Source organism: Eucyclogobius newberryi, unplaced genomic scaffold, assembly GCF_026437365.1.
Source record: "Eucyclogobius newberryi isolate DKJ021-1_F unplaced genomic scaffold, fEucNew1.0.hap1 SCAF_13, whole genome shotgun sequence".
NCBI classification, from domain to species: Eukaryota; Metazoa; Chordata; class Actinopteri; order Gobiiformes; family Gobiidae; genus Eucyclogobius; species Eucyclogobius newberryi.
In genome coordinates, this window is record NW_027315757.1 from 31,723,691 (window position 1) to 31,734,935 (window position 11,245).

At 48.9% G+C, this 11,245-nt stretch overlaps 1 protein-coding gene across 1 annotated transcript; it reads right to left on the bottom strand.

The window, feature by feature from the left end:
* Window positions 1-3,090: 3,090 nt before the first annotated feature.
* Window positions 3,091-5,514, bottom strand: LOC140358603 (dual specificity protein phosphatase 3-like). The gene is made up of 3 exons (XM_072443538.1): window positions 5,220-5,514; window positions 3,869-4,101; window positions 3,091-3,515 (listed from the first exon to the last, which is right to left on the bottom strand). Exons 1-3 carry the CDS (start codon window positions 5,477-5,479, stop codon window positions 3,307-3,309), a joined length of 702 nt encoding a protein of 233 aa, XP_072299639.1. The 5' UTR covers window positions 5,480-5,514; the 3' UTR covers window positions 3,091-3,306.
* Window positions 5,515-11,245: the final 5,731 nt, after the last annotated feature.

The following is an 11,245-nucleotide window of genomic DNA, read 5'->3' on the forward strand; positions in this document are numbered from 1 at the left end:
TACAAAGTGTAAATTGCATGCAAATATTCTCTGCATTTTTGATGGAATGGCACTTTTTCATGACATGGTGGAGGTTTTCTCCTAGATCTAGTCATTTTTAGCTTTCATCTGTCAAATTTTCTTCACAAACTGCAACGACCGATCAAAAGCTATGATTATTATTTACCATAGGAACCATCACACCTAACGATGTCATCATTAGAAAAGCTTTAATTGTATCAGAATATTTGACTGTTCTTATGAAAATCCATCCCATGTGATGCTGAATTGTACATGAAATGCAATGGTCCAGTTCTGACAGTGGCACATGCGTCAGCGCCGTGGTTCTCTGCTAAATTTGGACACAGATGTCTACATTATTGAGGCTCTGGGCTCATGTGCCGGCTGTTGTCAGATTTGTTTTAGTTTGTTGTGGAGGAGATGATGTAACGATGAGAAGCTTTTTGGCTCCACCAATCAGCTGCTCTGTACAGGCCAGCCCCCGCCAGTCCCCAAAAGCTTACACACAAGGGCACAGGTGGGTGGACAACTGGCATTTACCCTGGTTCAAACTTATCCAGGCTTGGTTTGCTGGGTCTACCTTACTCTAACAGGGAAAGAAATATGACCTATTTCTTTCCCTTTAATAGTCCTGCGTCCAATGGGCAACAGGAGGACTGGAATGTGGATACGGAGGAGCAGCAACTCTACTCCAAGCTCCTCGGGGCTCCTATGGCCTTCCTCATCTCTCTGGAGGCGTATCAGCATCTTGTCCAGATGGTTCTTTCAGTCATAGCCCATAACTTGTGACCATGTGATACTAATTGACCAAATAAATGTATTGGTTTGGCTTTTGGATCATCAGCTCTATCTCCTCCATAGCAGTTTGATGAGCAATTACCTGCAGATGCTGCACTGATCCGCCTGCCAACTCACACGCCCCATCCTGCCGTCCTGGTCAAGAAGAGTGCTCCTCTTTTATGCTGAATTGTAGCATCTTAAAAAATGTCATCTAAATTGTTTATATATTTCATACTCGGCCACATTGTGTTGTTCTCAAAACGCACATGCAGCTCACGCTGTTTACACAATTTAAAAGCCTCTGACAGCAAAAAGAAAGATTCCAACGCTATTGAGCTCGTGCCTGAAAACACTTAGTGAAGAGCTTCCACATCCCCTCCCCCACAGGCTCATTCATGCAGACCCTGTTATGTAACGGAGTTCACCCCTGTCATACAGTTACAGACATGTCCTCAGACACACTCAGCAGGCCCAGGGAGACAGGGGGAGGGGGCAATGGACAGGGGGGTGGAGGCAGGGGATGGAGGTGACAGGGGCAGGAAGAGGTGACAGGGACAGGGGGCAGGAGGAGAGGGCAGGAGGCAGGGAGAGGTGACAGGTGATGGAGGTAGGGGGAGAGGGCAGGAGGCAGGGGGAGGAGGCAGGGGGAGAGGGCAGGAGGCAGGGAGAGGTGACAGGTGATGGAGGTAGGGGGAGAGGGCAGGAGGCATGGGGAGGTGACAGGGGCAGGAGGCAGGGGGAGAGGGGCCCAGTGCAGCCTGAAGAGAGCAGCAGCTCTCTTGGCAAAGACACTCCTCTGACCTCTGACCTCCTACACTGAGGAACCTGCTGCCGCGTGCTGACCAGATTGATATGTCTCACTCTGAATTGAGTTCTTCACATGATTTTCAACAGCTTGTGAACCATATTATTATAGATCCATGTTGTGAACTCACAAAACCCGCGAGAATTCCTCCTGCTGGTGTTTGTGCTTCACAGAAGTGCAGCGCCTCTAGTGGAGAAAATGAGAACTGGTGAGGAGCCCACAAGATGAGCAGAACGTGACCTCTAGTGGTCATTTTGGTGGACGCATGTCTGAACATTGAAAGGTTCGTTTTAATAGGGCTTTAGGTTTTATATTAGTGGTTTAAGGCCTGCTGGAAGTATGTGGGTTCTAACTCTAACTATATCGATTAAGTTGAATGTTGAAACCCGGCCCAGCACCATCAGTTGTAAACATCATTAAACTTTTAAACCTTTGTCTTAAACCACACCACGTGTAGCTCATCTGCAGCTAGTAAACACTTGACATTAAAACGTTTTGGTCAATTTATTTATTACTGAAATTATGAAAAAGCAATGACAATCAGTGTGTCGATAAAGTACACTCCACTTTTGATGATATACAAATACAAATACAAATACACAATAAGACACATAAACGCTACACAAGACACTGTAGGCCAAATGCACATAGTGAATGTTTACGATGTACACACAATGTACAGGATAATAACGCCGCTATGGTCGACACGGAGCAGGCAGCAGTACAAAACGACACAAGTTGAAAATGTGCAAATGTGCAAAATGTGTGCACTGAAAAGTACAATAGAAAAATACTTATCCACAATAACATTTGGCTCTCTTTTTCTGAGAAAAGAAAACAAAAAATACTACACTACACAATGACAGCTATTACTACTACTAATATTTGAATTAAAGGTCAGCTATTATGTCCTGTATCCATAAACCTGTGACCATGGAGTGGAATCGCCTGCTACAAATAAGGCATAAGAGTTGACCACTTAACTGAGTTTAAGTATTCTTATTATAGCTGCAGAAACAGGACTTTCAGGATATTTTCTTGTGCCCTGAACATTTTAGACAATATTACAGTCGCAGTTTGGCAGTGTTGACAGGACTGAGGTCAGGCTCTAAAGCAGGACACGATTAAACGTCACTACTACTACTACTACTACTACTACTACTACTACTACTACTACTACTACTACCATACGCTTTTAACTCATGTACAGTGTGTGAATCATCTTATTGTGTGTGAATCATCTTATAGTGCCATCATACAAACATAAGTAGCACTTTGTACACGATTTGCATTTAATGCACCACAAAGAACACCAATATGAGATTTTGTAACTACATTTGTCCACCAAAGCTTTTTTTTACCCAGTTCAATGAGGCTGGAGACGACACGATCCTTGCACACGCAGCTGAAAGACTATTCTTACAAGACAGTCACAAAGTGCAGAGACAGACAGTGCTGGAAGTACATTTTTGCCCTTCCCATACTGACTGCACTTTTTACAGCTTAACTATTACATTTTGAACACAATACCTTAAATGTAAAAGTATGGTATGACAAGTATGGTTCCCTCCATTTTGAATTTTGTGAAGATACACCCTCTGTGTCTGATGTGTGCGGCATGACTGTACATTCAGCCTTGTACCTGATTCTTTCTGTGGCTTTAGCATGTGCTGTAGACGGAGTGAACAAAGAGCAGTGTCCTCGTTCCTCTGTCCGTCTCTTCACTGGTTCCAGATGTGTCCCTCAGCCACCAGCCGCTGGTTCAGGACACACAGCTGCCGCAGGAATCCGTCGTTGGGGCCGATCTCTCGTTTGTGGCGCACTGTGGCCAGAGCCGTGTGCACGTCCATGTTCTGCCGAAGCATCAAGTAGGCGATGACCAGCGTGGGCGAGCGGCTATAGCCCTCGCGACAGTGGACATACACTTTTCCTACAGTGACAGAAAGTGTTAAGATATATTACAACACAACCTGGGCTGAAGTGACGTTTAAAACTGGCCCAGTTGTTTGAGTCATGGGACTAATGGCAGCACTAAATAACACACTTCCCACTGTTGTCAACAAACACACAAATTTATGCATAGTGAAAGTCAATTTACTTGTTGTGTAGAAACAATAATGTATACAAATTTGTTTTCAGCTATACTCTGCATTTATACTGTACAGTCCAGGAAATATTTGTGTCTATCGATTTGGAAATTCAATAGTTATGCCAAAATGTGGCTGATTTACTATATTTTTACTGAAAACATTCATTTGCTACTTCCTGCTTCTGCTTCCTCACCTTTCCCATGTTTATACGCCAGTGCCTTAGCGATGAAGTCTGCGGCCTCCTCAAAGAACACACTGAGGTCAAAGTGGTCAGTGTCGTTGGCGGCGATGCCGTGGTACACGAGGCCGGAGCCGCTGTAGAACTCTGTGTTTGTGTTGACGTGCATGAAGGAGTTTCCCTCGGCTGCGTTCAGGATGTGTGTGATGCCCAGACGCTTCAGGCGCAACACGTTTGTCGCCACAAACCTATGTCCAGAACAATAGAGATGATCACGTGTCCAGACATTTTGGGCCCAAAGGAAGTTTTATCTAAAATCTAAATCCATGAGCATCACTTTCAATATACAATATAATAATATAATATATAATAATATAATATAATACAATATAATATAATATAATATAATATAATATAATGTAATGTAATGTAATATAATATACCTTAAAGGTGCTCTACATGTAACTTCTGGTGAATGGTCCGCCACCTGATTGTCTCTTGTTCCACTGAATGGCATTAAACTTAGGGGAAAAAAACTATCTCCATGGAGACAAGCAAGTGACGTCACCAGGCCAAGTTACAGGTCAGATCTGTGGTGAGGTGTTATGTTTGTTAAGCCATAGTTATGCAATAAAACAATAATTACAGCTATAATACACATTACAGCTTAACTTATGATTTGGGCTTTTGACATAAACATGCATGAGGGAATTGTGTGGAATATATACCATGCTTTTTGTCAAACTGTGAGAACTATGTGTCACTTGGCACGTCCTCATTTTGGGAGCTAAAAATAGCCAGTGCAGCCTACATGTCCTGACTGAGAAACAGAACCAGGACAGAGGGGAAAGAGTGTGCACAGCAACAATGTTACTTTTATCCTCATTGTTCATACAAATGAAAGATGCAGATGCTGCACATTGGCAAACTAAAATGGAGATGACAGCAGATCGTTTCCAACACAGATATTGAGGTTATTATTAATTACTATGACTAATTATTAAGAGTTCAATGTTTTCAGATTTAAAAATACCATGCTTATTATGACTATATGCACACAGAAGAGGCGCTGGAGTCTATTCCATAACAGAACATAAATCCATAATAATAACGCGCCCTGCACCGCTGTGGCAGCGCACTACTTTCTGCATCGAGATTGTTCCATGACCGCGGCGTCTGATGAAGGACGAGATACACTTTAATTAAGAGTTTAATTGGAAACATGAGATATAGTTTAATTGGAAACATTGTGTCAGACTCATTTACATTGTTTACGACAAGTACACACGTAAAGACGTCGCCTATTTTTGATGAATGAATAAAACAATAAGGTTCTGCATTGCAATAGTCTTTATGTTTGACTCACGCGTTCCCCACGTAGACGCGCGGGAAGACCTCGTGGCAGTGCGTGGTGGGCCAGCTGTACAAACCGCTCTCGTCCGTTAACAGGTCGTTGAGCTGCTGGAGACTGACTTCAAAGCTCATGTCGGGTGCTTTCTTCGGGGATGGCTTCGTCTGCAAGTTCTTTTTGGTTTTCATGTCCCGAACAAAAGCCCTGAGAAGACGGGATATGAGCCGCTGAATGTGGCGGACAGGGGTCGGTTTACCGCGCGCGCGACCGTCCATGAGCAGCTGCTTCTGTCCCGTGTCCGGTCTGATGCTCCTCCAGACTCGGAGTGAGAGAGACTGAGGATCTGCTCTCATATACCAAGGTGATGCGCTGTCCCCACTGCTGTTCTGCTTGGGTCTGAACCCACTCACTGCTGTTCTGCTTGGGTCTGAACCCACTCACTGCTGTTCTGCTTGGGTCTGAACCCACTCACTGCTGTTCTGCATAGGTCTGAACCCACTCACTGCTGTTCTGCATAGGTCTGAACCCACTCACTGCTGTTTTGCAGAGGTCTGAACCCACTCACTGCTGTTCTGCTTGGGTCTGAACCCACTCACTGCTGTTCTGCAGAGGTCTGAACTCCCTCACTGCTGTTCTGCTTGGGTCTGAACCCCCTCACTGCTGTTCTGCATGGGTCTGAACCCCCTCACTGCTGTTCTGCTTGGGTCTGAACCCCCTCACTGCTGTTCTGCTTGGGTCTGAACCCACTCACTGCTGTTCTGCTTGGGTCTGAACCCACTCACTGCTGTTCTGCATAGGTCTGAACCCCCTCACTGCTGTTCTGCTTGGGTCTGAACCCACTCACTGCTGTTCTGCTTGGGTCTGAACCCACTCACTGCTGTTCTGCTTGGGTCTGAACCCACTCACTGCTGTTCTGCATAGGTCTGAACCCCCTCACTGCTGTTCTGCATAGGTCTGAACCCACTCACTGCTGTTCTGCTTGGGTTTGAACCCCCTCACTGCTGTTCTGCATGGGTCTGAACCCACTCACTGCTGTTCTGCATAGGTCTGAACCCCCTCACTGCTGTTCTGCATAGGTCTGAACCCACTCACTGCTGTTCTGCTTGGGTTTGAACCCCCTCACTGCTGTTCTGCATGGGTCTGAACCCCCTCACTGCTGTTCTGCATAGGTCTGAACCCCCTCACTGCTGTTCTGCATGGGTCTGAACCCCCCACTGCTGTTCTGCATGGGTCTGAACCCCCTCACTGCTGTTCTGCATGGGTCTGAACCCCTCACTGCTGTTCTGCATAGGTCTGAACCCCCCACTGCTGTTCTGCATGGGTCTGAACCCCCTCACTGCTGTTCTGCATGGGTCTGAACCCCCACTGCTGTTCTGCACGGGTCTGAACCCCCCACTGCTGTTCTGCATAGGTCTGAACCCCCCACTGCTGTTCTGCATAGGTCTGAACCCCCTCACTGCTGTTTCTGCATAGGTCTGAACCCCCCACTGCTGTTCTGCACGGGTCTGAACCCCCCACTGCTGTTCTGCATGGGTCTGAACCCCCCACTACTGTTCTGCATAGGTCTGAACCCCCTCACTGCTGTTTCTGCATAGGTCTGAACCCCCTCACTGCTGTTCTGCATGGGTCTGAACCCCCTCACTGCTGTTCTGCAGAGGTCTGAACCCCCTCACTGCTGTTCTGGAGAGGTCTGAACCCCCTCACTGCTGTTCTGCATGGGTCTGAACCCCCCACTGCTGTTCTGCAGAGGTCTGAACCCCCTCACTGCTGTTCTGCATAGGTCTGAACCCCCCACTGCTGTTCTGCATGGGTCTGAACCCCCTCACTGCTGTTCTGCAGAGGTCTGAACCCCCTCACTGCTGTTCTGCAGAGGTCTGAACCCTCTCACTGCTGTTCTGCATGGGTCTGAACCCCCTCACTGCTGTTCTGCATAGGTCTGAACCCCCTCACTGCTGTTCTGCAGAGGTCTGAACCCCCTCACTGCTGTTCTGCATGGGTCTGAACCCCCTCACTGCTGTTCTGCATAGGTCTGAACCCACCCACTGCTGTTCTGCATAGGTCTGAACCCCCTCACTGCTGTTCTGCAGAGGTCTGAACCCCCTCACTGCTGTTCTGCATGGGTCTGAACCCCCTCACTGCTGTTCTGCAGAGGTCTGAACCCCCTCACTGCTGTTCTGCATGGGTCTGAACCCCCTCACTGCTGTTCTGCATAGGTCTGAACCCACCTACTGCTGTTCTGCATAGGTCTGAGCCCCCTCACTGCTGTTCTGCAGAGGTCTGAACCCCCTCACTGCTGTTCTGCAGAGGTCTGAACCCCCTCACTGCTGTTCTGCATAGGTCTGAACCCCCCCACTGCTGTTCTGCATAGGTCTGAACCCCCTCACTGATGTTCTGCATAAGTCTGAACCCCCTCGCTGTAGTTCTGCATAGGTCTGAACCCCCTCACTGCTGTTCTGCATAGGTCTGAACCCCCTCACTGCTGTTCTGCATAGGTCTGAACCCCCTCACTGCTGTTCTGCACGGGTCTGAACCCCCTCACTGATGTTCTGCATGGGTCTGAACCCACTCACTGCTGTTCTGCTTGGGTCTGAACCCACTCACTGCTGTTCTGCTTGGGTCTGAACCCACTCACTGCTGTTCTGCATAGGTCTGAACCCACTCACTGCTGTTCTGCATAGGTCTGAACCCACTCACTGCTGTTCTGCAGAGGTCTGAACCCACTCACTGCTGTTCTGCTTGGGTCTGAACCCACTCACTGCTGTTCTGCAGAGGTCTGAACTCCCTCACTGCTGTTCTGCTTGGGTCTGAACCCCCTCACTGCTGTTCTGCATGGGTCTGAACCCCCTCACTGCTGTTCTGCTTGGGTCTGAACCCCCTCACTGCTGTTCTGCTTGGGTCTGAACCCACTCACTGCTGTTCTGCTTGGGTCTGAACCCACTCACTGCTGTTCTGCATAGGTCTGAACCCCCTCACTGCTGTTCTGCATAGGTCTGAACCCCCTCACTGCTGTTCTGCTTGGGTCTGAACCCACTCACTGCTGTTCTGCTTGGGTCTGAACCCACTCACTGCTGTTCTGCTTGGGTCTGAACCCACTCACTGCTGTTCTGCATAGGTCTGAACCCCCTCACTGCTGTTCTGCATAGGTCTGAACCCACTCACTGCTGTTCTGCTTGGGTTTGAACCCCCTCACTGCTGTTCTGCATGGGTCTGAACCCCCTCACTGCTGTTCTGCATAGGTCTGAACCCCCTCACTTCTGTTCTGCATGGGTCTGAACCCCCCACTGCTGTTCTGCATGGGTCTGAACCCCCTCACTGCTGTTCTGCATGGGTCTGAACCCCTCACTGCTGTTCTGCATAGGTCTGAACCCCCCACTGCTGTTCTGCATGGGTCTGAACCCCCTCACTGCTGTTCTGCATGGGTCTGAACCCCCCACTGCTGTTCTGCACGGGTCTGAACCCCCCACTGCTGTTCTGCATAGGTCTGAACCCCCCACTGCTGTTCTGCATAGGTCTGAACCCCCTCACTGCTGTTTCTGCATAGGTCTGAACCCCCCACTGCTGTTCTGCACGGGTCTGAACCCCCCACTGCTGTTCTGCATGGGTCTGAACCCCCCACTGCTGTTCTGCATAGGTCTGAACCCCCTCACTGCTGTTTCTGCATAGGTCTGAACCCCCTCACTGCTGTTCTGCATGGGTCTGAACCCCCTCACTGCTGTTCTGCAGAGGTCTGAACCCCCTCACTGCTGTTCTGGAGAGGTCTGAACCCCCTCACTGCTGTTCTGCATGGGTCTGAACCCCCCACTGCTGTTCTGCAGAGGTCTGAACCCCCTCACTGCTGTTCTGCATAGGTCTGAACCCCCCACTGCTGTTCTGCATGGGTCTGAACCCCCTCACTGCTGTTCTGCAGAGGTCTGAACCCCCTCACTGCTGTTCTGCAGAGGTCTGAACCCTCTCACTGCTGTTCTGCATGGGTCTGAACCCCCTCACTGCTGTTCTGCATAGGTCTGAACCCCCTCACTGCTGTTCTGCAGAGGTCTGAACCCCCTCACTGCTGTTCTGCATGGGTCTGAACCCCCTCACTGCTGTTCTGCATAGGTCTGAACCCACCCACTGCTGTTCTGCATAGGTCTGAACCCCCTCACTGCTGTTCTGCAGAGGTCTGAACCCCCTCACTGCTGTTCTGCATGGGTCTGAACCCCCTCACTGCTGTTCTGCAGAGGTCTGAACCCCCTCACTGCTGTTCTGCATGGGTCTGAACCCCCTCACTGCTGTTCTGCATAGGTCTGAACCCACCTACTGCTGTTCTGCATAGGTCTGAACCCCCTCACTGCTGTTCTGCAGAGGTCTGAACCCCCTCACTGCTGTTCTGCAAAGGTCTGAACCCCCTCACTGCTGTTCTGCAGAGGTCTGAACCCCTCACTGCTGTTCTGCATAGGTGTGAACCCCCCCACGGCTGTTCTGCATAGGTCTGAACCCCCTCACTGCTGTTCTGCATGGGTCTGAACCCCCCCACTGCTGTTCTGCATGGGTCTGAACCCCCTCACTGCTGTTCTGCAAAGGTCTGAACCCCCTCACTGCTGTTCTGCATAGGTCTGAACCCCCTCACTGATGTTCTGCATAAGTCTGAACCCCCTCGCTGTAGTTCTGCATAGGTCTGAACCCCCTCACTGCTGTTCTGCACGGGTCTGAACCCCCTCACTGATGTTCTGCATGGGTCTGAACCCCCTCACTGCTGTTCTGCAGAGGTCTGAACCCCCTCACTGCTGTTCTGCATAGGTCTGAACCCCCTCACTGCTGTTCTGCATAGGTCTGAACCCCCTCACTGCTGTTCTGCACGGGTCTGAACCCCCTCACTGATGTTCTGCATGGGTCTGAACCCCCTCACTGCTGTTCTGCAGAGGTCTGAACCCCCTCGCTGCTGTTCTGCATAGGTCTGAACCCCCTCACTGCTGTTCTGCACGGGTCTGAACCCCCTCACTGCTGTTCTGCATAAGTCTGAACCCCCTCACTGATGTTCTGCACGGGTCTGAACCCCCTCACTGATGTTCTGCATGGGTCTGAACCCCCTCACTGATGTTCTGCATGGGTCTGAACCCCCTCAGCCAAATAATCAACAAGACTGCCTATGGATACGACTCAAGAATGGAGCTACAATCAGTCTCCACGTATGTTTTTGATGAGGAACAATGTTAGAACAGGGTTAAAAGCTCAAAAAAGTAAATTTTACTTTTAAAAGTCCTTTAAAAGTGCACTATGTAACTTTTTTTCTAGGGGACGGTCCACAATGCGCTTGAAGACATGAGGATGCATCGTCTGACATATTCCACAATTTATGGCATTTAACTCACGATCTCTTCATAGAGAACAACAAGCGACGCCACCGAGCCACGTCACAGGTCAGATCTGTGGAAGCGCCACATGCTGTGTCCACCACACACTGGTGGCTGGTGCTCGCAGGGGAGTGGGATCACGCTCTGCAGACAGTGGTGAGGTGAAGCTCAGATCCATCATGGTCGACTTCTCCTGCCTCCACTGGCTCTGGACGTGATGATCAGCAGCACATTCCATGCATGAAGTCACCATTTTTACACTTTTCATGAATGTGGTCTTGCTGTGTTTGTAGAAATGAGATGCTACAATTATATCTAAATCCTATACCTAGGCTAATGCGCACACACTGTTGTTGTGGTTGTGGTTGTGGTTGTTGTTGTTGTTGTTGTTGTTGTTGTTGTTGTTGTGCAGCTGCAGTGACTCACAGCAGCCCAAAGGAGAAGAGGCATCGCTCCCTCTGACATATGGTAAGTACAACTAGCTCCTTCTTGGTCTGTGGTAAATGTTTGACGTCAAAGAGAACATTTGTATAGAATCATAAGGCCGGACACTGCCTCACGAATAGTTTACAATAGCAATATCCAAATTCAACTGAAATTAGACCTGAAACGGCTGTAAAGAGACACTTAGACAGTCCTGGGTTCATTTTTGTTATGCAACACATTTTATCAGTTTAACATTTAACAAGAAAATTAAAGCATTAAAGTATA

Bases quoted from the DNA above. Each gene is read 5' to 3' on its own strand.
- LOC140358603 (XM_072443538.1), bottom strand. From the start codon at position 5,479: ATGGACGGTCGCGCGCGCGGTAAACCGACCCCTGTCCGCCACATTCAG. The intron at 4,102-5,219 runs GTGAGTCAAACA...TTCTGGACATAG, and splicing joins CGCGTCTACGTGGGGAACGC to GTTTGTGGCGACAAACGTGT. The intron at 3,516-3,868 runs GTGAGGAAGCAG...CTGTCACTGTAG, and splicing joins GGCGTATAAACATGGGAAAG to GAAAAGTGTATGTCCACTGT.